Consider the following 26,312-nt stretch of genomic DNA (forward strand, 5'->3'; position numbering starts at 1 on the left):
ACCAACCAACCCGCAATTAAAAAAAAAAAAAAGACTCTTTCCCTTTTAAAAATATCATTTTGTTTTTCAGATAATTTGGAGAAAAACCAGCATTAAATAGTTCCATTTTGCTTTCTAATTACATCAAGATTTCCCTCTTTATGGTACAAGTGCAGTACACACAACATGGCTCAGCACATGCTAGCCATACTCTGTCAAGTTTCTTTCCCTTCTTCACTCTCCATGAAAGTCTCAGGTCCCAGGTAGTCACTAGCTCGGGAATATCAACTGTATTGTATAAACTACATTTTACTACAGTTTAGCTTAAACATAACTCTCATCCCACAGCCTCTCTTCATGAAGCAGGATCGCCTCTTTGAAAAAGGAGAAGGAATTACATAAATACAAGCAACTTCAGAGACTTAATTTTGTTTGCAAATTGATTTTCAAGAGTGTTCAGGTAACTGAAGCGCCATAGTTATCAGCTAAGTTATTTTAAATCACAGATCAGGGAAGAAGGGAAAATTTTAGAGAGGCCCAAATGCTCATTCCAGTTCAAATGCACTGCCTAGTCTGATTTGGAGTAATGTTGTATCAGGAGACTAGATTCAGGTCAGGAGCCTGTCCTGGGATGCAAAACTGTAAGCATATACCATCAAAGCAAACAAGGAGGTTCCCAGCAAGTTAGCAATCTCTCCTGGTTTGGGCAGTGATGCCCACCCTAAAAGTCACCCAAGAGATTTTCTGCAGAGCCTGAGGATTAGGTTGCCCTATTCCAAGAGTCAAGAATCATTAAGATGTTGATGTATGTAACCCCACAGAGTTACTCAGCAAGACAAAACACCTCTACTCTGGCTTTAAATTATACACGTGCCCTAAACTAACTGGTGGCCAGCAGAAGACTTCTTTTCAGCCTGATTATTTTTCTTCCCCCAATGTGGTGGGGATCAGGCTATTCAGGCAGCAATCACTGCCTGCACATCAAGAACTGCACCACACAGCCAAGGGCACAAAGGAGAAAAGCAGTTATTCTAGCAATGGCCACAACTCTGCCATTTCCCTCCTCACAGCAGAGCACCGCTCTCTACCAAGTGCACGGGAGTGCATTTGACAGTCAATGGGCGTGTGCGGGAGATGGCAGGGCCCCAGATCTGGCAACCACATTAAAAATAATTATTTCCAATCTGGAGCTGAATGTAGAAGAAAAAAGAATTTTCTGTCCTGAACTCAAGGCCAGGCTGATTAATTAGCTAGCTGCATTTTATTATAGAGACATACATAGCTGTCTCGGCATTTCTATCTATTCTACAGATTTTTAGAAACCAAACGACACTTCCAGTAATAAAAAGAAAGGACTGCTCCATCACACGATAGCAAAAATTAGAGAGTGCAAATACCAAATCATATTCTTCACTAAACACCATTTCTGGAAACAGCTGTCCCAAGGCACATCAACAGCCTCCTCAAGTGCACCATGTTTCTCCTGTTCCCTACACACATCTGAAACAAATTACACAAAACCTTCTAAGTAACATTTCCTCACACCCCAGAGACTTCTAGGAGAGATCTCATTTTCATCATTCCTCACTCAACAGAAGGCTTTCAAACCATACAGCTACATGAGTTTTATATGATTTCTGTCCTTATTTTTATTGGCCATGATGATCAGCATTTGATAACACTGTTAAGAACTGTCACAATTTGTGATCATTACAGTTCTCCCCAGCTGTCAAACCAGCACTTATCTCTGGCCCAATTAGTTTTAGAGAATAAGCTGGGATTTGGAGTGATTCATCCCGAATCCTAAAGAGTCTGGCACGCAGTGGTGATATTGGCTGATCATTCTGTTCCTTATAGGCATCTGGAAATAGTTTATAGAATCATCAGAGCCAAAGCTGACTCTCTCACACAATGCTGGGTATAATTCTTGAACCCCAGAGAACCAAGCCAAGGAACTGCATTTTTTCTGTGTCTTGTCTCCCCCTTCTTAAAGGGTGCACAAAGGTTTTCTCCAAATTAAACCATGGGAAATTATTGCTAGGAAGATTTCCCCTTAAGTGTTGTTAAGGGATTCAGATCTCTTAGTAGCCTCCCCCACATCAGCAATTCCTTAGTTAAACTTCTGTCTGAATGAAAGCAGAAAGCTATTAAATTTAATGGGGGGGGGCGGAGGAGGAAGGTCTGACTAGGGGAATAACAGCATTTAACAGCCAGGAGCATCACCCCATTGTATCAGTTTTATTCAGGGAAACTACACATTTGCCCTAATAAACAACTTTACAGCTTGGCTGGGATACAATTATAAAAATACTGCACCAATTGTGGATTCCCAGATAGCTGCTTCCAAGCAAAAAATCTAATGATATCAATAGGTTCTGCGTGAACTCAGGTCCTCCAGCCTGAATCTACTTGCAGGACCAGCAACTGTTGACAGCTACTGCAGACTGTGCTACCTTGTGGAGAGGGCTACATCCCTACTTAATGCTTCCAATTATTGAGCTAGAAAGGAATCTGCTAACCATAACCCATGAGCACATGAAACAGTTTATTCAAGGTCTTCGAGAAAGTTGTCTCAGGTTTGAAGTTATCCGTTATTTTTGGGAAGCGTAAAAAGCACACATCAGATGAATTTGGCACTGGAGAGAACAGATGCAACTGTATGCTGGTTTTGCCTGCTTACAAACCCATAAACATAGGTGTCAGAGCTAAGGCATGAATTTAATCATGATTTCCTTCATGAATACATGTAAAAATATATCTCTTCACTTCTACTTTGAAGAAAAAAGGAGCAAAACTCATTGTTTGTTCATTATCTAACAGTCAAGACTGGAAAAGCCATCAGTCTCAGATGCAAATGTTCATCTTTGCAGAAAATTATCCAGTAAAAGCCATGAGTTTGGAAACTAATTACACCGTACTCTTATCATAAATCAACAGAGCATGAATATTGGAGGCCAAATTTCTCTCTATCCAAATCCATCTTCAGAACCAACAGCCATGAAAGCGCATTCTAAAGACATCAAAACTTCGTAACTCAGAGCTTTGAGGTAAGAAACCTCATTGAATAGTATCTAGTCTGAAAATGACCCAAAATATAGATCAGAGTGAAACCGATTTGCCTTTGTCTAAAGACACAAATTCTGTTATTTTCAAGACAGCTTATTGCAAAACTAAAACTCTATGCTCTATGGAAAAATATTATTTTTCTTGTATTTGAGCAAATCTTTCAGAAAGAATCTCAAAATAATGTAAAAAAACCCAGAATTCTATATTTTTAAGAAAGTTTATCTTACCCTTCCACGCTGGATTATTTTCGGTCGTTTCTGTGCTCTATTGATAAAAACTGGCTGTGGAGCTTTGGCATTGGGCCCAGATATTTGCATCTCAGGATAGATATTATCTAAATACCACTTAAATGACTTGCAGTTCAATCTTTTTCTCAATTCTACACGGTCGGTAATATTTCCATAGTTCCTCATCCTTAGCTCAGGTCTCAAAGCAAAATACTGCTCCTGTATTTAAGAGAAACAGGTTGGAGGCAAGGGGAGAAGAATTTCAGATTATTGATTTCCAACTTTTTCCTGTTTGCAGAACTCCCAAAGTTTCATTTCATTTTGCTAATGCTTTCAACCATTAAGTTTGAAACTGGCATTAGGAAATTCCAGTGTTTAGATTGCCACAGGAAGTGAGATTTATCTTGCCTAACTCTGAGCTAATCCTTCTAGACTGCTTTTTTTGATGAAGACACTTCTCAGGCATGAATCTGCTCACCTTTTTTAGATGCCAACTTGAGGAGGAAACAAATCAGCCCTACACTCCATTGGCAATAAAGGCACCCTAGAGTCATTAAGTCAGAAACAGATGCGTATATCGTCATCATCTTCATCTGGCCAAGGTTTCTTTAAATTAGTTTGACTGTCCTATTGATTGTTTTCATTGTTGTGAGGTTCAAGTGTATTTTGTCTTCCACAATTTCCAGCCTTCTGGAAACTGAGGAAGAAATGTGCCTAGCAATTTGCGTCATCACAGCTATCTGCAGATACTTCAGCTCCTGTTATTATGGATAACAATGACATCACAGCACCAAACGACTTGTGAAAATCATCAGAAACAGCAAAGTTTGTGTCCTGGTTCGGCTGGGATTGAGTTAATTTTCTTCCTAGTAGCTGGTATAGTGCTGTGTTTTGGATTTAGGATGAGAATAATGTTGATAACATGCTGATGTTTTAGCTATTGCTAAGCGGTGTTTACACTGGCCAAGGACTTTGCAGCTTCCCATGCTCTGCCAGGTGCACAAGAAGCTGGGAGGGGGCACAGCCAGGATAGTGGACCCCAACTGGCCAAAGGGCTATTCCATACCATATGACACCATGCTCAGTGTATAAACTAGGGGGAGTTGGCCGGGGGGCAGCAATCACTGCTCGGGGACTGGCTGGGCGTCAGTCGGCAGGTGGTGAGTGGCTGCATCACTTGTTTGTTTGTTTTTCCCTGGGTTTTGTTCCTCTCTCACACATTGTTTTCCTTTTCATTACAATTTATTATTATTATTATTTTATTTCAATTATTAAACTGTTCTTACCTCAGCCCATGAGTTTTCTTACTTTTACTCTTCAGATTCTCTCCCCCATCCCACCAGGAGCGGGGAGGGTGAGGAAGCGGCTATGTGGTGCTTAGTTGCCAACCGAAGCTAAACCACGACACCTTCCAACTTTACAAGTTACCAGGACAAAAAAAAATTCCATATCAGAATAGACCTATAAATGGGACTGTCTTGTGAAGTTCAGTGGGACCATGCATTTATTCACATGAAGAATCAGAACTATCACCTGGGCTTTCTGTGAAGCCCAGTTTCTACCATTCATCTGCATCATCCCCAGAAAGGCTCCCGCAATGTTATTTTTTCATGTTCTAATTTATGATTATACTTGGAATTGTACCTGGTTAGGCAAGGATGGATTAAGATTCCAGCTCAATCTTATGTGCTGTTCAACTCTAATGCAGAGACAATGGGGACAAAGAGGAATTCATGAATGTATTGTGGCATGAATACTATTACCAAAACTAGAAGAAGAATCCCCTTGCAGACTCTTTAATTCCAGCTAGATTTACAGAGCTCATAGAAAAGGCATTGTATTTGCACATTAACTAGTTTACTAGATATTATATAGAAATCAGTTTTCAGGGCACTGAGCTATGGTATTTTGTTGGATTCATCTCTAGTAGACATCTGGAATTTACTTACCATAATGTGGTTCTGACAGTTTTCAATTACCTACTCCAGTCTTTGATATTCGGATGACAGACAGCGTCATCTCAAGATAAATTACACATCTGTCCTTATCAAGATCTTTGAGCACTTAGATGCGCTTGATGTATCACTGCTATTTTAATAGCAGAGAAGGGGGAAGCATTAAGTACATTGGACTGTTGGACAACTCTGAGGAAGTTTGGAGATAGACTGGACATCACTATCAGAAATTGGTCTGCCTCAAAAAAGTAGCTCTGCTATTCCAATTGCCTCTTTCCTGGTTAAAGTTCAAATTTTAGTATCCTGCCTTTTCTGCATTATTTATTTCCATCGTATACAGGAACTTACTTCTTTTACATTTTGCTTTTGACAGCTATGAAAATTTTGCTGTTTCCCTTCCATTATGCAATTTTATTATTCAATACTGGTATTTGCTCTTTGCTACAGAACAGGTCCTTTAAGGCTTATCTTTGTACTATTCATCATACAATCAGTTCAGTAAATGATACTGGCCCTAAATATTTGCATTACACTTATAAAAACAAAAGTGATTTCCAGGCTTGCCTTCCATACATAAATCTGTCATAATGACAGTCTCTGGCAACTATCAGAGAATTAGATTAGAAACGGCTGGAAAAGTTCAGGCACAAGCCTGTGATAAGACACTGCTAGAATCAGCAGTTTAAGTCCTTGTTGGACAAAGCAGTATTAGCTGGAAATTATAACAAACACTCTCAATTCCAAGCTTCAGAGAATGCCATCATTAATCACAAAACTGTGCCCAGACACCAATAAAAGGGAAAGTGATAGATCAAATCTACCAATGCATTATGGAGATGGAGAACAGAGATAAAAATTAATGACCCCTAATAGGTTCCTCAAACTGACTGAACTGACTGAGATAAAGGATGGGGTTTGAAACATAAACATCTACAGAACACAGAGTTAATAAAATATGTCTTGTATAGAAATTGGAGGGACCACAGGAGCTGGCCACGCAGCACATCCTATGGTCTCACAAGGCAAAGTGTCCTCAAGTATCACAGAGATCAGGGCTTCACAAAAAGCCTGATCTACATTTAAAACCATCAGTACCAAGATCTGAAGGCAAGGAAGGAATACACTTGCCCTTGAATCCAGAAGTCAATCCTGATTGATCTTCCAGGGCAAGACAGACTAAGAATCAGACTGCTAATTAAAACAGAAAGCAAGCAACCAACCAACAGAATCCGTCTCACCAACATGGAAACTACCTTAAGGCATACAACAGTAGTATATGGCTGCCATGTTAATACCGATTTGGACACAAAGCAATGCAGAGCTTAGAAGAACTAATTCGTCATCATTAAAAAGGCACAAAACTGAATCTCCTGCAGGCAGCAGAAGTAACAGGGAGTAGACTCGAGCACTCAAAAGCCAAATGACAGTCCTACAGAATTTAGGAATTCATACTAAAATTAACATTAGGAAATCAGACTATGGAAGGAAGACCCCATTAGGGATGCTAACAGACCCCACTGTGATACAGTCCTTTGACAAACAAGCCAGTTAATAACATTATTTCATGACCTAGAATTGACTCTTACCTTATATTCATCCATCCACACATGTGCCAGCCTCAGTGAGTTATGAGCCATAGTGTCCTGTCCCCCCGGTGAGCCATAAGGACGTCTTTTACGGAAAATGTGTCCCACCCTGGAGCAGGGGATGATCAGAAGTCTACCACCACACATCCAGATCTGTCCATACAAAACCAGAACATACCTCATTGTACATATGCGGACAAGGGTCACTACCTCCTCCCCTTCTTCAAGGGATACTTAGGTAGGTGTAAACATGATGATGTGATTAGGTGTCAGCAATATTGTCCTACATGTCATGCCTTCTGACAAGTTAAATTAATAAATCTTCATGTTGGAAAAGACTATTTTTGTCATATCATCACACTTTCCACATAACACATCATGGCTTTCACAAAACAAATAGTAAATTTTCTAAAATTTTATGCTCTATTGACCGATTAGAAAACACTGAAATACATGGGCGGGGATTCAACTTGCAGATTAAGATATCTAAATTTGTTTGCCTACATGAGAATTACATGTCCACACTTCCACAACAGATAATGAAGATCAGTCTGCATCGTCAAGGGAGCCTGGAGAGCTTTCAACTAAGTATAAGCACCTATTTTACACAGCTGTTTATTTCTATTAAGTATATGTTATATACTTAATATATAACAGAATATGTCAGAAATACTGTTCACATTCAGATACTACATTTAGGTGCCTTAATCCAGCTCCATTGCACCCCAGATCTAGATTTCATTTACACTCCCATCTGTTTTTTTAAATTTCTTTTTAAACTTCAGGTTCCAGCAAGTTATCACCATTGGCCCTTTGTTGGACTAATGTGTTCTCTGATCTCAGAAAAATCTTCTCACATTAGCAGTTTATAATCAAGTTACTTTTAAAACTCCTCCTGGATAAGATAAAGACTAAAGTTCTTTACAACTCTCCCCCAGGGAGAGGGGGGTGACTCCCAGACCTTATAAAGCTCTCTGAATATACTCCAGTTTTTCAAAGCCCTTTTTATTGCAACTGTGTATTACACAGTAATAACAATAATTTCCTCATACTCCATACACTTCTACTCAGATATCTAATAATTATATTTTGTATGGAAAACTTGAAAGATTTTATTTATTCAGTAAATATCCCTTTAAAGTCACTCAAATTTATGAAATGCCAGTTCTTATTTTTGAGCTCTAATCTTGATTTCTCTAATGACCCAATTTGACAGATTTCTCTAACGTTTTGGGAGTTGTGTGTTTGGTTTTGGGTTTTTTTGGTGGTTTTTTGTTTTTTTTGATAACTTCACTTTTTAATCCCCTTTTCGTATTTGTCATGATAGCATCTCATTTTCAGGCAGACTCTTGTCAAACCTGTTGATGAATCCCCTTTACAAAAGTGAAAGGGGTAAACATGACATTGAGAAAAAGTTGTTTTTCTTTCAGTGGAGTGACAGGGAAGATGAGATAAAATATAGGAAGCCCAATGAAGTATCACTTTCAAATCTCCCGATTACAGCTTTCTCATTATTTTCCTAACCAAGCTGACTCCTCTACATGACTTAATTTAGTTATAAAGTATTTACATTTCCAGGCCCTCAAAAAGGAAGCTGAAGTGTCTGAAAAGCCCCATACATGTCTAAGGAAATATAATAAGCTTACTTATTATCAACGTTGCTGTGAGACATGCATCTTTTTACCTGACTTGTGAAATTCATTAGACACTGCTTGTAAACTAATTTCAGAAATTTGCATGATTATTCTTTTCTTGTGCTTCTCTACAGGTATTATGAAATGCTCCAAACAAAGAAAAAGCCACAAACATTTAACTACAGAGCTCAAAGTTCTCTTTAGTCTTCCCATTAAAACTTAACTTGAAGATTATTGTAAAGGCAATTACTGCGCACTGAAGGCATCCTTCCTGGGAATAAAAGTGCCAGTTTCTGTGTGCAAATAGCTATTCCAGCACTAAAGAAATTGTACATAGGGAAGAGAAGCAGCCAGACACTGAGGTTCATACTCCAATAAACATACAAGCTAGATTACCCGAAAAGATATTTCCAGATTTTCTCCTCCCCAGATGTCCATGCCACTATCATACTGTCCAAGTTCATTAAAGTACTCACGATCCATGGCAAACAGGCCTCCAGCCATAGTAGGTGACCTAAAAAGGAATATTGAAAGAAGTTCATTTTCTTTTAGAGAAAAACAACAGTAATTTTAGCCAAATCGGCTAGTCTCAAAGCTTAAATTTAGACCTACATAATACAATTTAAATCCTGCAGACACTAGAAATCGTCAGATCACACTTCTAGTCTCAAAACATTTTCAAAAGCAGATCTGTAAGTAGTATTTGTGATCTTTCATTATTCCAATACCTACAAACCATATTTCTTTGTGTAGTAAACTTGACAAAAAGGGATAGGACAAGGAAAGAGGAACAAAGTGGCTATCTCTCTACTAAAAAAAAGGGGGGGGGGGGGGGGGGATAAAAAAAAAAACATAAAAACCTGTGCAAGTTTGGAGTCCATCAAGTTTTCTACAGTGAAACTTAGGAGCTGCCTTTAATTAGATCTGTCTTTACCAGAAGCTATTTCTCCTACAGTTACAAAAATGTACACTTGCACACAATAATGTGTTCTTCCCCCTCTTACAGGGGCAAATTATACAGACCAGGCTTGACTGAACTGCAGGAGGAGTAGAACCCAGAGTACACATTACTTTCCCATATTAAATTAGATCATCAAACAGGGTCCAAATTTAAATTATACAAGCCAGGAGGCTGCTAAAAGAAATGCTACTCTGTCTCAGATAGAATTTAACTACCAGGAGCAGCGTTGTTTCATCATTGATGCAATGATCAGTTTATTGGCAAGTTATTTACAGGTTTTATATTTGCATAGATGTTATCTTCAGGGCTTCCCAGTTTTTCGCCTTGCCTGTGTGTTACTAGACTGGTGCTGTGTTTTGCAAAATCTGTGTATTATCCCCGTTGTACGGTCTCTAGATGGAATTGCTACTGTATCACAAAGTTATATGTGGATGCCCTAGAAGAGTATAAAAGAGAGTAAACACTACGTAAATACGATATGATAGTTGGAACATACAATGGGCTGGGAACAAGCTTTTTCTCATCCTTGTTAATAAAAACCTGTGATGAAACCAAGCCTAAGTCTCGATTTCCTTGCTTGTTCTCACACAATTTTCTACTACAGTTGCTGTCACTTTAAAACCTGGGTTGAAAGGTTGCTCTCAATTTTTCCATCCTTGACACCAAAATATTTCATTCTGAAGGTCTCTAAAACATAAAATGTAAGACTTTCCATTTGATGGAAAGCCATTTTCAAAGGTTAAATAGCAATCTAGCTTCTTTTTCATAGCAGGCAGAGACCTCTAAGTAGGAAAAGTTACTTTCATACTCAGAAAATGTAATCTTTTTAGATTATTAGACTCCCTTTAAAGTTCTCTGCCTTTTCCATGGGAGTTTTTCCTATAAGTGAGTTGAAGGAATGCAACAACAGTGTTGAACACAGCAAGAACTAACCTTCAGGCATGCCCCAGATTAACTGAGAACAGGTCTTAACAGAATAAGGATTTTAAGACAGTCTATGCTGGTTTGCCATTCAGATTTTCCCAGCCTGTCCTTTGCCTTCTAGCTTCAGAAACTGCCACAGTGACACCTTCCAAACAAGCCAGTCAAACTGATAAGAAGTTTCCTGGCTTCTCTGACCAAATCTTGTGACGGGTAGACGTGGAAAGACTAACTGCAGAGCTGTCAGACCACAGCAGAGAACCTTGTGCTGGAGCTGCTTGCGTCAGCCTGAAATGCTCTTCATTTACAGTCCAAGAAAAGAGACAGGGAGAGAGGAGACTGCCCAATTTCCGATTCACTTTTCAAATCTTACAGAAGTACCACATTCTCTGCAAGGAGTCAGTCTGTAAAAAAGGTAAAGTTCTTCCACCTTACAAACCTGAATTCTGTACTGAGATGGATACCTGCAACTCGAAAAAGCACAATCAGCTTCTTGCCATTGCTCTACCTGCACTGGCCCTTCTCATGAAGGGATTCACACTGGGACAGCTTCTGTTCTCATGTCTGAACCATATGTGTCTGCTACTAAAAAAAAAGGTGTCTACTGACATCATTTTATAAGAGTTACGTGTCCAGTAGGAACCAGATATTGCCAGTTCTGTACAGGCAAGACAGCCATCAATGGCTAAAAGATTAAGGAAGGTAACTTTCAAGTCCTAGTGTTAAGCCTTACCAAAACTTTTGTTTCAGAATGACTCTCACACAATTCAGACTGCAAAAACAATACGGACAGGCTTCCAACTGACAGTTTTAGGCATTTGCCACATTGTGCAAAGAGACAAGTAGTATTTTGAAGATGGTTTTCACATCCATGTGTGTTCATTTAGGAAGCTTTACGACAAAGTAATTGCTTGTTTGAGGAAAAATATAAGTGAAATCTAAAGAAAAAAAAATGATGTTGACATAGAAAATTACCATATACTCTGATGTTCTCTCCCATCAGCTACGAAACCACCTTCCTATTACGACAAAAAAATATTTTCCCAATCTAGCAATTCTTTAGCATTTCATCACAGAAATTATAGAGCCTATATTAGTGGGATATGCAAGCTATTACTAGCACAAAGGTGGTTATCAAAATCATCATTAAGCCAAACACATCAACAGACTGGAAACAAACATCAATGCATAGCTCAAAAATGAAGTTATTGGACAAATTTAACACAGAATAGCATAAGCTCCTTAAGACTTTCATCCGTAGCAGAAGCTGCTGTTGTACAAACATTCTCCAAAAGCGTGCTTTCTTGACCTAGTAAGACAGATATACCTAATTTGTGATTAAATGCGAGAAATTAAACTGAAATAGGTAATAGTAACCAAAACTATTTCTAAGTAAAATAAACAAGTCAGATATTTGACAGATTAGGCATCTGTTTCTAAAACTGCACACCCAAATACACTCCATAATGCTCAAGAAGTGCTTCTGATCATCCCTATGTTACAAAGAGCTTCACACCACATAGGAGGAACCTTACTTGATTGGAGCAGTGGCTCCCTCGGGTCCTTCCAGTTCTGACAAAGGAACAAGATCCCACTTGAAGTGCAGGCCCCAGTTAAACCCTCCACGCACAACCGGGGAAGAGCTGTAGGTAAGCGTGTCAGCACTGATTATGTCAATCACAGGGCACACCACAGTCCTGCGATCTTCTCTGATGGGAGTCAGCAGAGGTTGTAACCACATCTCGTTCACCTCACAGTGACTGTCCAGGAATACCAGCACTTTCCCTACAGAGGCCAAAGCACACAAAACACAAAGATCCATGGTAACATGAAACACACAAACGCATACACAATTATATCAGCAGCAGAGTACCAGCAGTATTCTCACCACCCTATGTAACAGAGGGGAAGCACCATCTGCACTCGGAAACGCTGACAAACCAGAGACTCCACAGGGACTAGTTCAGTCGCAAAGGCAGAAGGTAGATCCTGGCTATTCACATTTAGCTATGAATTGCTCAAGTGGGCCGTTATTTGCATTTCTTTGACAGGGTTTTATAGTCATTATATGTTCTACCCAGATTCAGCAGAGCTACTGTCCTTTAAATGAAGGATCATCAGACCAGCACTCCAAGAGTCAGGCGGTGCATTTGTCCTAATGCAGAGCACCTCCCACACCTGAGTTAGACTACAAAGATAGTTGAAGATGACAGATATTGGGCTGGATGAATTATCCCCATGACAAAGCTCATTTTGTCCACTGACTGTAGTCACCCTGGGCTCTCTTCACATCACACTTCAGCATCCATCCAGTTACTGTTGCAGCTAAGATCTGTGGCTTTTAAACCAAGCCATTCTGATGAATTAATATGCATTCATCCATGACACAGGCCACAGCATTTCAATTTCTGAATATAAAGTAACATAGAGCACCTCCCCGTTTCATTAGCTCTAGAGTGAAGGTGGATTCATACCAGTTTAAAAGGAGAGTGAATGCCCTAAATGGGCATAGCCAAATCCAACAGTATTAGACCAAGCAAAACTTCAGTCCCATCAGTTTACATGGGGATTAGCCACCATGGTCAGAGACGACAGTTTGATCCATGAGACACCTTCAGGCTCAGTTGGTCTAAAAAGTCATCTGAACTTTTATGACACAACATAAAATTTATGTAACACTAGAATAACGTGGAAGAGACACAAAAGAGCTTTAAAGAAAACAACTTTGAAAGATACAAATATCACGAGTCACCCGTTAACAACAGACAGTATTTGACTGGGGGGGGGGGGGGGGGAACCGACCCAAAACAAAACAAAATCCAGACTCCAGCAGTTCAGAAAAGCAATAAAATGACTTAAAACTGCACTAACTCCAACGAATCCTAGCACAGCTTGGAAAGCGCAAGCACAATTTTCTCTCTGGATTATGCCATTACAATGCTAATGAGTAAACACCAATTAAGAGACTTTATCTGCCACTCAAAATTATTTGAGAAAGTAGCACATACTTTCTCAGACACCAAAGAATTTAACCGGGAAGCATATTATGGTAAAAGGCGCGCTGTGTACATAAAGCACCAAACATAGTTTATCCCAATTAACACTCACTGCAACAACAGAAAAGCTTGTATGAGAAACATTACAATTAGATGGGTGAATTAGGAGCCAGATTAGAGTGCACCTTAATAAGGAAACAGATTGCCATTTTAGAGCGATCATTTTCATATGAAACATGCAGAAGATATTCTGCGATCACAATATCTGGCTCAGATACAGATGTTCCTGAGACAACATTCTTTCAGGGCAGGAATAGGGAAAATTCTACATTGCCTCACTAAATTTTGTCAAGTACTGGCTTTGTTTTACTACTTCACTGACTCTCTCTAAAAAAATTAACTCATTTTATCAAAAGCAAACTTCCACAGGAAAAAAAAAAAAAAAAACACAAAAATAAATCAACAGTTCAGACAAGGTTTAAAAGACACTCAAATTTGGCTCCAAATTTGCAAAGTCATTGCTTGGGTGACTTGAAAAAACATCTCCCCTCTCTTACACAGCATAGTTTTCCTAAAGTTAATTACAAACTGTAAACACAGTGAATTTATTGTATCTACTCTATATTTACATATAAGCAAGTACCAAGTCCACCTTGCTTCCTTCTCATTGAGTAACAGAAAAACCTCAGGTGAGGACTAATTCAGTAAAACTATGAGGAAATACTGAAGAAAGCTTTATAGAGATCTCAGTCAACTGCATGATGTAAACATTTAAATGCACAGGTAATGTTAGTTAAGGTCTCCAATTATCATTATACAGGTATCACTGAAGACACTCTGCATAGCTGTTGTGACATAGGTTAATACAACAGCTAAAGATCAATGCAATTAACTCATTTCAAAGTCACTGATATTCTGAAACAATTGCTAAAATATCTCTCACCTAAGATAGCATTATCCCAAATCTTTCTTCCCCTACGCCAAGCTGTGTAGCTTAGAACATGGTATGACATGCAGAGGCCCTACAGTGGGCTAAAGCAATCACAGGTCAAACATTCAACATCTGAAAGAGCTGCACTACAGAAAGACAAGTCAATTAACATATGGTCAAAGCATGCAAGGAAGAGAGCAATAAGAAAGTATACCTGTAGCATGAGAGGCTCCAATCATCCTTCCTCGAATCAAGCCTTCCCGCTTCTCATTTCTTACCAATTTTGTGGTTTTTGGAAGCTGAGTTTTAATATATTCACCCAAGTCTTTCTTCAAGTCAGCTGAGAAAAGAAAACCACAAGTTCAACAACAGGATGGAAATTGTGAAAGCTTTGTTTAAAGTCCCAAGATGTTCAACTCAAAAAAGGCCAAAAACTTGATCAAAAAGCTACCCCATTACAGCACAGCTTCAGACCAAGAATACCAAAAGGACAGTCAGCCATCCCACATCCTACACCTGCCTTCCAATTCCCATGGCCTTTTTATATTGTTTTATTCTCACATTTTCCTATTAACTGCTTCACTTTTTCCTGCTGCATTATGGAAAACCACGTGGACAAAGCAGTTACATACCCTGCACTGAAAAGGGTGATAGACCATATGACTGGGCCTTCCACAGAGCACGTGCCCGCTGGTAAGTACTTCCTTACATTTTCCCAACTAACTTTATGCGCTGCCACTGTCTCAGGTTTTATACATAGCCTTTGCTTCCTGAATACAGACTGGATTGTTATCTTTTTGTTCTGTTTGCAAAGCCTTTAGTGCAATACAACTCAAGTTAACTGGAACTACTAGACTCTCTGCTAAAAGGAATTACTGCTGCTAAAAAAAAAGGCACTGTACAAAGAAATAGCATTTCCAAATTCTTCTCATGCTGACTGTCATTTGCAGCAGAAGTAATGAAAGCCCCTTCACACAGGCAAGTGATTTAAATTACTATGTTCCATACACTAAAACAAACGCACCTTTAAAAAGAAGCATGAAGACACCTTTCATTATCTGTACCTGCTTAGCTGATACAATAGCAGATACAAAGAATTACAGCTCACTCAGAGGTGGTTGCTTTTCTAAAATCCAAAAGGATCAAAGATACTGCTGGCAAGCATGTGCTTTTGAAGGAGAGCAAAGTTCACTGAAGTCTATAGGCACTACTGTAACTTAACTAACATCAATGGCGATTTTAAGAGTAACAATACTTTTTTCACCCAAGGACAGTGGTTTCTAACATTAAAGCAGGACCACTGAAGAGAAGATGGACACATGAAGACTGAAGTAATGGAAAAACAGAAATTAATAAGCTTATGGAGAAATAAAGAGGAATATAAAATGAGGAAGAAAAACAAAAAGCCAGCTGAGACTTCATAGAGAACCTTGGTACAGAGAGGCAGACAGACTTTCAACAGAGGATATGCTGGAATAAATATTGTTATTCTGATGAGTATCAGTTCAAACATTAAAGTTGCTGTTAACAAGATTAAATGCCAAAGGAACATATGTGGAAGCCAGAGCTGTAACCTTCAGGGAGTACAAGAACTTTCAGGCAGGAAGACTGAAAAGGAGATTCCCAGAAGCAACTCCAAATGTTAAGATCTCAGCCTTTGCAACTGCAAGGCAGCATTGTGGATCAAGAATGAGAAGGTACCACAGAGCAAATATGGTGCTAGAGAATATTTTCAGACAAAGAAAATAGTCTGGAGAGATGCAGACAGGATTCATCTGGGTCACAGGAATACCCTCCCCTGGTGTTGAATGTGACATCATATGCCAGAGACAATAGGAAAGATTTTTTTGGAGAAAGTCTCCTAGAAAGTTGATGAAATAAAGTCATCTCTAGGATGCTACCCAAATGACATACCCAAATAAGCAGGACAGAAGGATTTGCAAATCTAAAATAAACTAGTGCTTGAATCATTCTTCACTTGATGTATCATAGCAAGGCAAAGACAGTGTACAACTGCAGAAAACAAAGGCCTAGCACAAAGCAGAAAAGGTCAGTTATCAAACTCAGCACTTAGGGCAGATAAGGCTGCATGAAAGGACATACAACAGGACATACAACACAGGAGGAAGTGGTTTTGTATGTGCAATGGCATGTGCAAACTTCTGAAAACAGCAGGAGGGGAGGGGAAAAAAAAAAAAAAAAAAAAAGACATCATGTCCATACTGGTAGCTAAACCAGAACCACCACACAGGCTTGAGCAGTGGAATGTAAGAGCCAGTAGTACCTGATGGCTAACATGCTCTCAGCTTCATGTACACTGGGAAGACTGATTTCTTCTGACGTAACCCAAAAAATTGCTTCAATACAGCCTGCCTGAGAAATTTTGTTCCAAGGAAAGAGTTGCTCCCTTTTAGCCAGTAAACAGTCTCCAAAAATCACTTTACCCATTATCTTGCTCCATATCTATGTAACGAAGGCTCCTCCAAACAAGAGAAATCTAGGATGGGAGTCACGGGTGTCATTATTTCAAAGTACTGAGTTGCAGACCATTTGCTCCTTTTCTGTTCTTCAATGTCTTCTTCTGTGTAGAATAATGCCTTCAGTAACAGCCTTCAACATATCCTGTAGGCTGTTCCATAACAGGAGAAGTCTAAATCAGGGAGAAAGAGGTTCTACTTGAAAAAGAAATCCTGCCTTGCAGCAAAGGGAAAGAAAAGTGTAACAGTGGGCTCAGCTGAGCCATGGAAATGCCTGCTTAGCTAGTAAGACTGTTGATGATTGAGTGTAAGAAGCTTTTAGAGGCAAAACTAGATGCAAAGACCCAAGCTTTGCACAACAGCACTGATATGCAGCAGAGCTCCAATATTTAAAGATGAAGAAATAGGCAGAATTTCATCTAAGATACCATTTCAAGAAGTATGTAATGTAGGGAAAATGAATAAAAAAAAAAATCAGAGAGGCATAGAGATTAAGCAATTTGCCCAAGCTCACATGAGATCCACAGCACAGCCAAAGTCTTTGTTCATTTCCTCAGCCACTAAACCAGCTTTGCTTTTCTTCAGCTGTAAAATTCCATCCGTTAAAATTAAGCAGCAGTGCAAACATCAGCAGTACCATCATCGAGAGCAGTAATTCTCTGTATAAACAATATCTCCTTCCATCTTCGGCTTCAAAACATGTTCATTTGAAGTCAGAAAGGCAAAAGTAGCTATAATGTTTTGAACCTAATTTGGCCTTTGAATTAGCAACAGACCAGAAGAGTGATGGTATTACTGCCTAAACACAGGCATTAATCAACTAAATGCATTACCGTATTCAAAAGATTGAGTTTTGAAGGAAGCTTAGTTCTGAATACGAAGGTTACGAAACTTTAAAACAACAAATTGCACAAGAGACTTCATAGCAAAGAGTGCGTATTGCCTCCAAAACACAAAACAAAACATGTTTTTAAATATTACGCATTCTTATCAGCAAGGGATGAAGTGTTTGATCTTTGTTCTCTTCTGTACCTTAACATTTGATCTGACCTCAGAGAAATAAACTAGCTGCATAACACGAGAATTTCATTCTACATTATATTTATCTAACCAGTTTCAGAGCAAGTGAGACCTTAACCCAGAAACCAAACGATGAGACCAAGAGAGCTAATTATATGTACTAAAAAATATAATCTGAAAATCATTTTAAAAATGCAAAAAGCTGTGGACTTGTACAGAGGCAAGCAGGGAACTTGCTCAGTCCTGCTTGCAAGAACTGCTACATTAATGCATTCCTCAACAGGCGTTTCACTTTTGAAGTGCCAAAATGCTTGAATTGCGTGTCTGTCTTTGCCTTGTCCATCATTCGAGAGAAAAATGCCAAAGCATCAATCTTTCAACAACCGTAAAGCAATTCTGCAAGTTTTACCCCCCTAAGGCCCCTCCCAGACTGAGGGAGTAGGGGCTGCTCCAAGAGCCAGGGACAGCTACTCTTAGGGTGGCCACAAGAGGCTGTGCGAGAGCCACGCAGAGCCATCCCAGCAAAGACCGAGCTCTCATCCCAGCACGCCACCAGTCTGAAATGCTGAGCAAGTACAAAAAAACCTGACACACGCACCGTTTCCAAAGTGCCACATCAACTTCTTTGCAAGACCACAGCTGAGACTGTGTGCACTCAATTCCTTTCAGACGCATTCACAGTTAGTGTTGGTCCACGAAGTTTACGGAAAGATCAGTGTAATCTGCTCTGAGCACCAGAGCAGCCCAAGCAAGGTACTGTTAAAAACAGCTAAACTATAAACAACTTTTAATCACCCCCTCCACAAATATACACTCCTCACTATTAGCTTCAAAACCTGTTTTTGAATGTTCAAGCTGTATGATACAAAGCTTATCAGTAAAATGGCACCAGTGTCAACGTGGATGTCATCTTGGGCTTCTCAGAAGATCATGCATCTGTACTGGCTGGCACTTTTTGGTGATGGACTGCAGTTCAAATTGGTTTTGCATCACGGCTTCCATGTTTTTATTTTGACCAGTCAACAAAGCACAGGAAGAGACAGGAAGGTCAAGAAGTGTAAGTACCAACCAAAATATTACTGAAAGGTTCTCTCACCCAATTCACTGTTGTCATCCACCAAAATAATTTCATGAAGAAGGTGTGCAGGAGTGCGATCCAGGACACTATGTACTGTGCGAAGCAGGGCAGAAAGCGCTTCATTGTAGAAACAGATAACAACACTGGCAGATGGCAGATCAGAAGGGTAGGACTTCTCTCTACATCTGCAGACAGAAATACAGTAGTTATCACTTTATTTTTAGCGGGATTTCCGTAGGGCTAGGTCACTAGTGAAACTTCATAAATAACAAGCAAACATTAAATGCGTAGGAAGACCCCCTAACTTGAACATAAAGAGCCCAAGCATATAATATCTATAGTAGGGCTCAGCATAGTAAGTTACTCTCCACATAATACAGACTTATAATTAACATTGCTACTTGTTAGAAAACAGAGGATACGATGGACTGGGGTGGGAGTGAGAGTCACAGATCCTCAGACAAACAAGAGAAAACACTAGGGGCTTGTTTCAGCTGCCAAAACACTGTCTAGTACCCTTGGGTAGCTCAGACATGTACAGGACTGGCAAATATGACATGAGGCCTACAAAAAACCCACAACTTTATTGGCCAACTGCTGGAGACTAGGTTGGATATCCCAGAATACCTCCAATGGTGCTAAATACCAATTGAGACAACCAAGGTTGGGATTCAGCCTGCAGATTAAGACACTGAAGTCTAGTCACTGCTGTCAGTGGAGTGTAGATAGTGTTCCGCTCACCCTAAGGCTGACAAGTGCATTTTGTCAGCTGAAGAGCTCTGCATGCTCCATTAACTGCACTGACTGGATCTCTGCTAATTATAATAAAAGCAGAGACAACTGACTAACATGCAGCTAAGTTTAAGCATCTTAATCTGTAAGTTGAATCCCACTCAAAGATGATGATCGTTCTTTCTTTCTCTTTATTTTCAAATTTTGTCCATACTTCTAATAGGGCACAGTATCACAGATTAATGCCGTTTGAAGATGCCAGACATGAGGGAATCCAATAAAAATAAGAAACTATAAGTGAAAACCCAGAAGTATACAAAAGACTTCATTGACTTGGAATGAACTTAGCTCTTGGGAGAGACATTTCAGCAAGTACGATTCATTACATTTACCCACACCAGAGAAACCACTAGAAAAAACAGATGCAGGTTTGTTTATTTTTCAATTCCATGTTGGGTTTTTTTGTTGTTGTTACAGTGGTGGTTTTTTCCCCCCCCCATATGCATCAGACAGATTATGGAAAAAAATCTGCTTTTTAGCAGAAAGATTCAGAGCAGTGCAATCCAGATACCAAGCAAGGACTTTAACTGAGAAACAGAGAGACTTTGTCATCAGTCATGCTTCTATCTTATCCTTTGTAGGCTTACAACAAATGTGAAATAGTACATATGGTGAAAGTCTCTCATTAACTTGGGTATTGGAACACTTAATGTCCATCTTTCAAATGTACCAAACAGAATTATAGCATCTCTTCTGGTAGTTACAGTACTGAGCATCTCAAAATGAAGCTTCAAAAAATAAAAATATTGTAGCATGCTTTAAGTAACTGAGTACGCAGCTAGCAAGATGAAAGAGACACAGGATGTGTTATCTTAGTATTGCTGGAAAGAAAGTTTGATTCCTCGGTCTTTTCCACATTGACTCTTAAAGTATTATTTTTGGAATCTTGTTTCTATCAAAATAGCTGTCTGCCAATCCTACTACTCACAAAAATGAAATTAATATGATAAAAGTTTGAGTAAGTCTATATCCAATCTGGTTCCTCATTAAGCATTCTTAAAGTGAATTAAGAATCAGGAAAAAAACTTTGCTTTCAGGGAGTAACAGTCTTTCTTTTTTCATGGAGCCTGGTTTCTGTGGGGCTTTACCTATCACGTACCTTTTCCAGTTGGCAAAAGATTAGATTTCCAGAAACAATATTCAGTCAAAAAAGACAGAAGAGACCAAAGAATAAAAATCCTAACCTCAAGTGCTCCTGTTTAAATAGCTGAAAATCTGCCTTCAGCACCACAGGAGGCTGAAAGACTATCTAACAGAAATGTAATACCAAAAATGTTAAATACTGCATCAGGTATAACGTGAGTAACAAGTCCTTGAGCACATGAAATACTATATTCTCTCCAAAAATTAGTACATACTTTACATCTCTTGTATCAGGCACCTCCCTGTGGTATCCCAGCCGATTACTGATAAGCATATTGAAAGCATGCTTCTGATAGCCCAAATCTCTCACTTCCTGATCTTCTTCATTAAAAATCATTCCTGCAAAAAACACATGCCAAGATCAGTTAACAGGCTAAAAAAATATCCTTTGGAAACAATCCAAGATTGCAAGGTATGCTTTAACCTGCCCTAAAACCCATTATGTTCTTCAAAAATCCCTCTGGTTTTGCAAAGTGTATTTTTGTGCAACTATTTTTGTTACCCCTCACAAATAGGTAGTACTTACGAGTAGCCCTTGCAGCTATAATAAAATGAAACTATTCTCCAAAGACTGATGGCTCCATTGTGTTTATTGCCTTACCAGACACACTCCTTTCACTTAAGTGGCCTCTAATTCTTAGCACCACCTAAAAACCAACATCAAACAAGCAACAGAGGGTAGATTTTGGCACACAATGCACCAGCACCTATCCATACAGATGAAGGGTCTGTAATGGGATTTTTGAGCAAGACAATACATTTACAATGGTAGAAAAACCCTCACAATAGCAGCTCCAATTTCATACAGTTTTCTCAAGTCTGCAGTAACATAAAAATAGCTATGAAAAAAATGTAAACTTCTTGTTTATATCACCTGGGACTTTATATCACCTGTAAAGTAAAATAGCAACAGCAAGTAAATAGCAACAGAGCTAGCTGTTTCTCTGTTGATTATTTTAGCAGAATACTGTTGCTGAGCATGGTAGAGGCAGCAATTGCCGGTATAAATAAGTACATTGCTAGAGGCCAAGGTTGAAATCCTCAATGCCATCCTGCCTGCCTTGACTTAGTGCCATGGGCTTCTCTCTCTCTGAGCCATATACTCACCAGTGTGAATAGAAACAAAATATTACGGTGCTTCACTCAACTCTTCTACAGAAAAAAAGGAGGGAGAGGAGGGAAGTGGTAGCCACCAGCTGTGTCTGCTAGCCACTTCTGCAACAATTCAGGTAGCAGAGCAATGACTTTTTATTGTCTCTGTTCAGCTGGCTGCACAGAATGAGATGCATATGTCCTCTCCAGCTATTATCAAGCTACAGAGGCAATTTCACTGAAATTTTGGTACAAAAAGTGAGCAAGGATCAAGTAATTTATCTCCTTCCACCCTGCCCATCATCTCCATATGGTTCAAAATCTGCAGAAAATAATTAACAAGGGGGTTCCTCATTCATATGCTACCATCCATCCGGGATAGTGTGTTTCATAGAACCACAGACTAATTTAGGTTGGAAGGCACATCTAGTCTAATCCCCTGCTCAAAGTATGTCCAACTAGCTCGGGTTGCTCAGAACTTGTCCAGTGAAGTTTTGAAAGCCTCCAGTATCTCCAAGGATGGAGATTCTACAACCACTTCATGTCCCTGTTCAAGCATTTGACCACCATCACACTGAAAATGCTTTTCCTGTTGTCTAATAGAAATCTCCTCCTTGCTTTAATTTGTTATCCTAATTCCATGCACCTGCAGAGAGTCTGGCTCCATCTTCCCTACAGCCTCCCATTAAGTTGCTCTTGACAGCAATAAAATCTCACCCCTTAGCCTTCTCCCTAAGGCACAATAAACTCAATCTTCTCAGCTTGTCTTCATACCTTGTGTTCTCCGGTTTCCAACAGCTACGCAAAAGCCAGCTAAACTCATACCCGGAGAAAATAAGATGGGTTAAAAACAGAACAGAAGAAAAGGTCATTAAAAAAGTTTTGAAGCTTTCTTCCTGTTCAAACAAGTAGTCCTGGTTGGCCTTCAGAGCACAGCTGTGTCACTACCAGTTGTGTTTCAGCAACAAAGTCTACCTGTAGGTATAAGATGACCTTCTAGAGGGAATTCTGTGCATCCACATTCCCACCATTTACATATCCCACCCTGTCACTTTTAGTTGTGAGTACAGCAATGGCAATGCAGCTGCACTATCAAACACCTCAAGAGTAGATGCCTTGACATCTGTGCAGGACTAAGGGGGAAGTGCTGCGTAGTGATATCTGGAAAAGATGTGGGATACACCCACATAGCGTGTCTTGTGGTGACTGATGCTATTCATGCTCGGGGATGAGTGCTCCCACTGTGGATAAGTTGCATCACGGGGACAGGAATGAGGTCTGTCCACAGTGGCAGCGCCACTCTTCCGGCACCAGCGGTCTAAAGTGGTAAGCCAGTCCTCCTTTGAACCACATGCATTTCCAAAGTAAGGTTTCCAGCTTGTCAGTTCAGACACCCAGCTCAATGATTCTTGAATACTCAGTGTCACAGTAACACTGTGCCACTGGGTCAACTTAAAACATTTTCTTTATACAAAGCACGAGCTTAAGAACCACATACCAAATGTTTCATTCTACAGTCTGTCCATAACCAACCACTAACTACTTTTTTCTGATCTTCTGAATACAGACAAGAAAGAATGCTAATATTTTTAAAACATTCTCATGAAGAACAATATCCAAAATGCATTCAAAAGGCCTGAAAGATATCAGTCCAAACAGCAGATAAAAGCCCTTGGAAAATAAGGGCTTTGCAATCAAAACATCAGTTCAGGCTTTACTTCAGAAGTGTTATGTGGCTCTCCCAGGTTAAAAAAAAAGAAAAGAAAAGAAAAAGCAAAGATAGATTGTCCTACCAGATGACAGTTTGGTTTTGGCTATCATATGCCAAACTTCTTTTCATTTTTTTTTGCTCTGTGTGTTTATCACTGCCCTACCCTAGATAGACAGGAAGCCCTTTCCTGCAGCACCTGATCTAATTCTAACAGAGCCAGCTGTCTCCTGATGATTCATGTAGAATTTATCCTGGCACTGTAATTCCCCTTGGCTTTCACCAACCAAACCAGTCACTTGGTTTGAAGATCAAGGGACTTCTCAGTTAAAAAGGTCCAATTTCTCTCCTGGCCAGTACTGAATAGTTGGAAAGAAATGGCCACCTCTGGACTGGCCTTCACCTCACTTGGCTCTCATGCTTTTTGCAGTGAACTGATAAACATTTCTAATACCACAGGGCAACATGAATTGGCATTTTTCCTACATATTCACACAGGTCTAATGACCAACTCAGAAACTGAAATTTGGTAAAGTTCTATAAACTCTTGAAGCTAGTGATTCAGTATTCATCCAAAGTAATGACAGAGGACTTCAATCAGCTATGAGCATTAAACTCCTGGCTATGAAGGGTACTATGCCGTAATTCCCAAAGCAGCAGACATGAATACCACAACACTCCACATCTGCCTCCAAACTTAAAGCAAGTTTGCAGGCCACTATGCAACATGCCTCAGTTGGCATATGTGAACACAACAGAGAACACTAAGCTGTAAGCAGTTAAATATACAAAGCATTTTAGTTTGGAAGACAAGTTTGGAAGATAAACCCAAATCATCTCATTGATGAAATATGCTCCAACGAAACACACAGACCTTTGTTGGTGCAAAGTAAGCAGGATTTGGCCCTTACCACTGTCATCTCAATAAATCTTTCATTGTAATTTGTCCCACGCACATTTTTTGTAGATGATTTCATACTCCAAGGATATTCTCCAAATCAACGGGTCCTCTTCATTGTCTATTGTTATCAAGCTATTTTTAATTACTGCATATGAGTAGAGTTTCTCTGTGGCTAGTAAAAGTTAATGTATTTTAGCCCAGTCAACATAGGAGTAAGAGATGAAACAAGCATACACTGAACCTTCCAAAAGCAAGAACTACATCAAGGGTAGACACCTTGCTATAATCCAGTCCTCCCCATTAGCACTTACACAGCACAGCCGTACATGTTAGGAATAGTATATTTTGGATTAAACACAATAGAATAAATTTCAAGTAATTCCTAATGAAGTGAGCCCCTAGTACCACCTGCATTTTAACAAACAAGACTACTTCATTACACAATTTTCCCTGCGATCCTTTAAAAAAAAAAACAAAAAACAAACCAATGAACTTAATATCTCATTTCTTCTACTGTTTTAATAATTTTGTCATCAGCACTGAAAACCACTTACCCATTTCAGGAGAGAATTCTACCTCTCCCTTAACTGGGTCCTGGACATGATTTCCAAGGGGATTTCCTATCTTATTCTCTTTCTGTTGCAATTCAGGTACATGAACAGGCCCCCGCGTAAAACGGGGGTAGAATTTTTTTGGAAACGGCCTCTGAGGTTCCAGCCCCTTGACGGGCACATTCTTGAAGGATTGGTTTTCTTCACTGAGGTTGAAATAAACAAAGAGCAGAAGCGTCCAGGTCACGGATGTGAAAAGGCACCCATAGCAGAAATAGCGAAGTGTGACACTTCCCATTGTAGACTTAGCATCGTTGAGGACTCATTCTCAATTACCTGAAAAAGAGTGAAAATACACATTTTGAGAGTGCTGCCTGTTACCTCATCAGGTCTATACATTAGGAAATACATTCTACAGGTTGCTTTTCCATCAAATGATTTTTGGAACTTAAACTTTAAGCACAGACCTTAAGAAAGAAATCCCTTCTCACTTTCCCATTCAAAAAATAAACATGACCAGTTTGCACATTCTGTGTAGATACGACTGCTTTAAAAACATGAAGCAAACCATCACTAAGAGCTCAGTGACACATCACAATTAAAGGTAAAAATGATTAATTTTTCCTCATAATAGTTATATAATTATCTCTCTTCCACAACAGTACATTCCTTGTATGCCTGCATTCATTTAAACATATCACTATTTAACTAAATATACTACACACAGGGAACCGATTCTTTGCAGAATCACAGAATGGTCGAGGTTGGAAGGGACCTCTGGAGGTCACCTTGTCCAACCCCCTTGCTCAAGCAGGGCCACCTTGAGCCAGTTGCCCAAGAGTATATCCAGACATGTCTATTTTTGTAGTTCAATTCCTATCCTAAAGCATGGAATGAGAGAACACAGACTCAAAAAGCTACATAGTTCAGTCCTTCTTGCCCCAAATTTAAGAACAGCCATCATGAGCATCCCAGAAATACCAGAAATCATGGAGTGCAATTTAACAACACATAGCACCAAGATAGTCACATTTACAGATACTCTTCTCTGCAGAAAGGAAACAGGTATGGGATAGGAAAAGAGCAAGAAGCTCCAAGGTGATTTCCTGGGTTCCTGCAGCCCCCTGCAGAGTCCAGAAGAGCTTCCATACTGCCTGGAAGAGATGCCCACCTAGAGATGGAAGGAAGCAACCCAGCCCAGAGTTTTACTTTAGGCACTCATCCACTAACACAATTTCACCAAGCTACATCGAAAATTACTATCATAAGCAAATCCCTGAAGTGAAGCATATGA

General features: G+C 39.5%; 1 protein-coding gene across 3 annotated transcripts in view; it reads right to left on the bottom strand.

Moving 5' to 3' along the window:
- GALNT11 (polypeptide N-acetylgalactosaminyltransferase 11) overlaps positions 1 to 26,312 on the bottom strand; it is a 55,127-nt gene that overhangs the window by 13,274 nt on the left and 15,541 nt on the right. For 2 of the 3 annotated variants that reach the window (XM_072854747.1, XM_072854748.1), the window contains exons 2-8: positions 25,022 to 25,354; positions 20,982 to 21,105; positions 18,850 to 19,016; positions 14,471 to 14,596; positions 11,865 to 12,114; positions 8,844 to 8,961; positions 6,814 to 6,966 (exon numbers count right to left, since the gene is read on the bottom strand). In XM_072854747.1, the coding sequence (XP_072710848.1) occupies positions 6,814 to 6,966; positions 8,844 to 8,961; positions 11,865 to 12,114; positions 14,471 to 14,596; positions 18,850 to 19,016; positions 20,982 to 21,105; positions 25,022 to 25,316 (1,233 nt within the window). In that variant the 5' untranslated portion in view covers positions 25,317 to 25,354. Of the gene's footprint in view, positions 1 to 3,272; positions 3,492 to 6,813; positions 6,967 to 8,843; positions 8,962 to 11,864; positions 12,115 to 14,470; positions 14,597 to 18,849; positions 19,017 to 20,981; positions 21,106 to 25,021; positions 25,355 to 26,312 lie in introns of all 3 variants that reach the window. The other variant, XM_072854746.1, reaches the window with a different exon arrangement.

Source organism: Ciconia boyciana, chromosome 2 (assembly GCF_034638445.1).
Source record: "Ciconia boyciana chromosome 2, ASM3463844v1, whole genome shotgun sequence".
In the NCBI taxonomy this organism is placed as follows: domain Eukaryota; kingdom Metazoa; phylum Chordata; class Aves; order Ciconiiformes; family Ciconiidae; genus Ciconia; species Ciconia boyciana.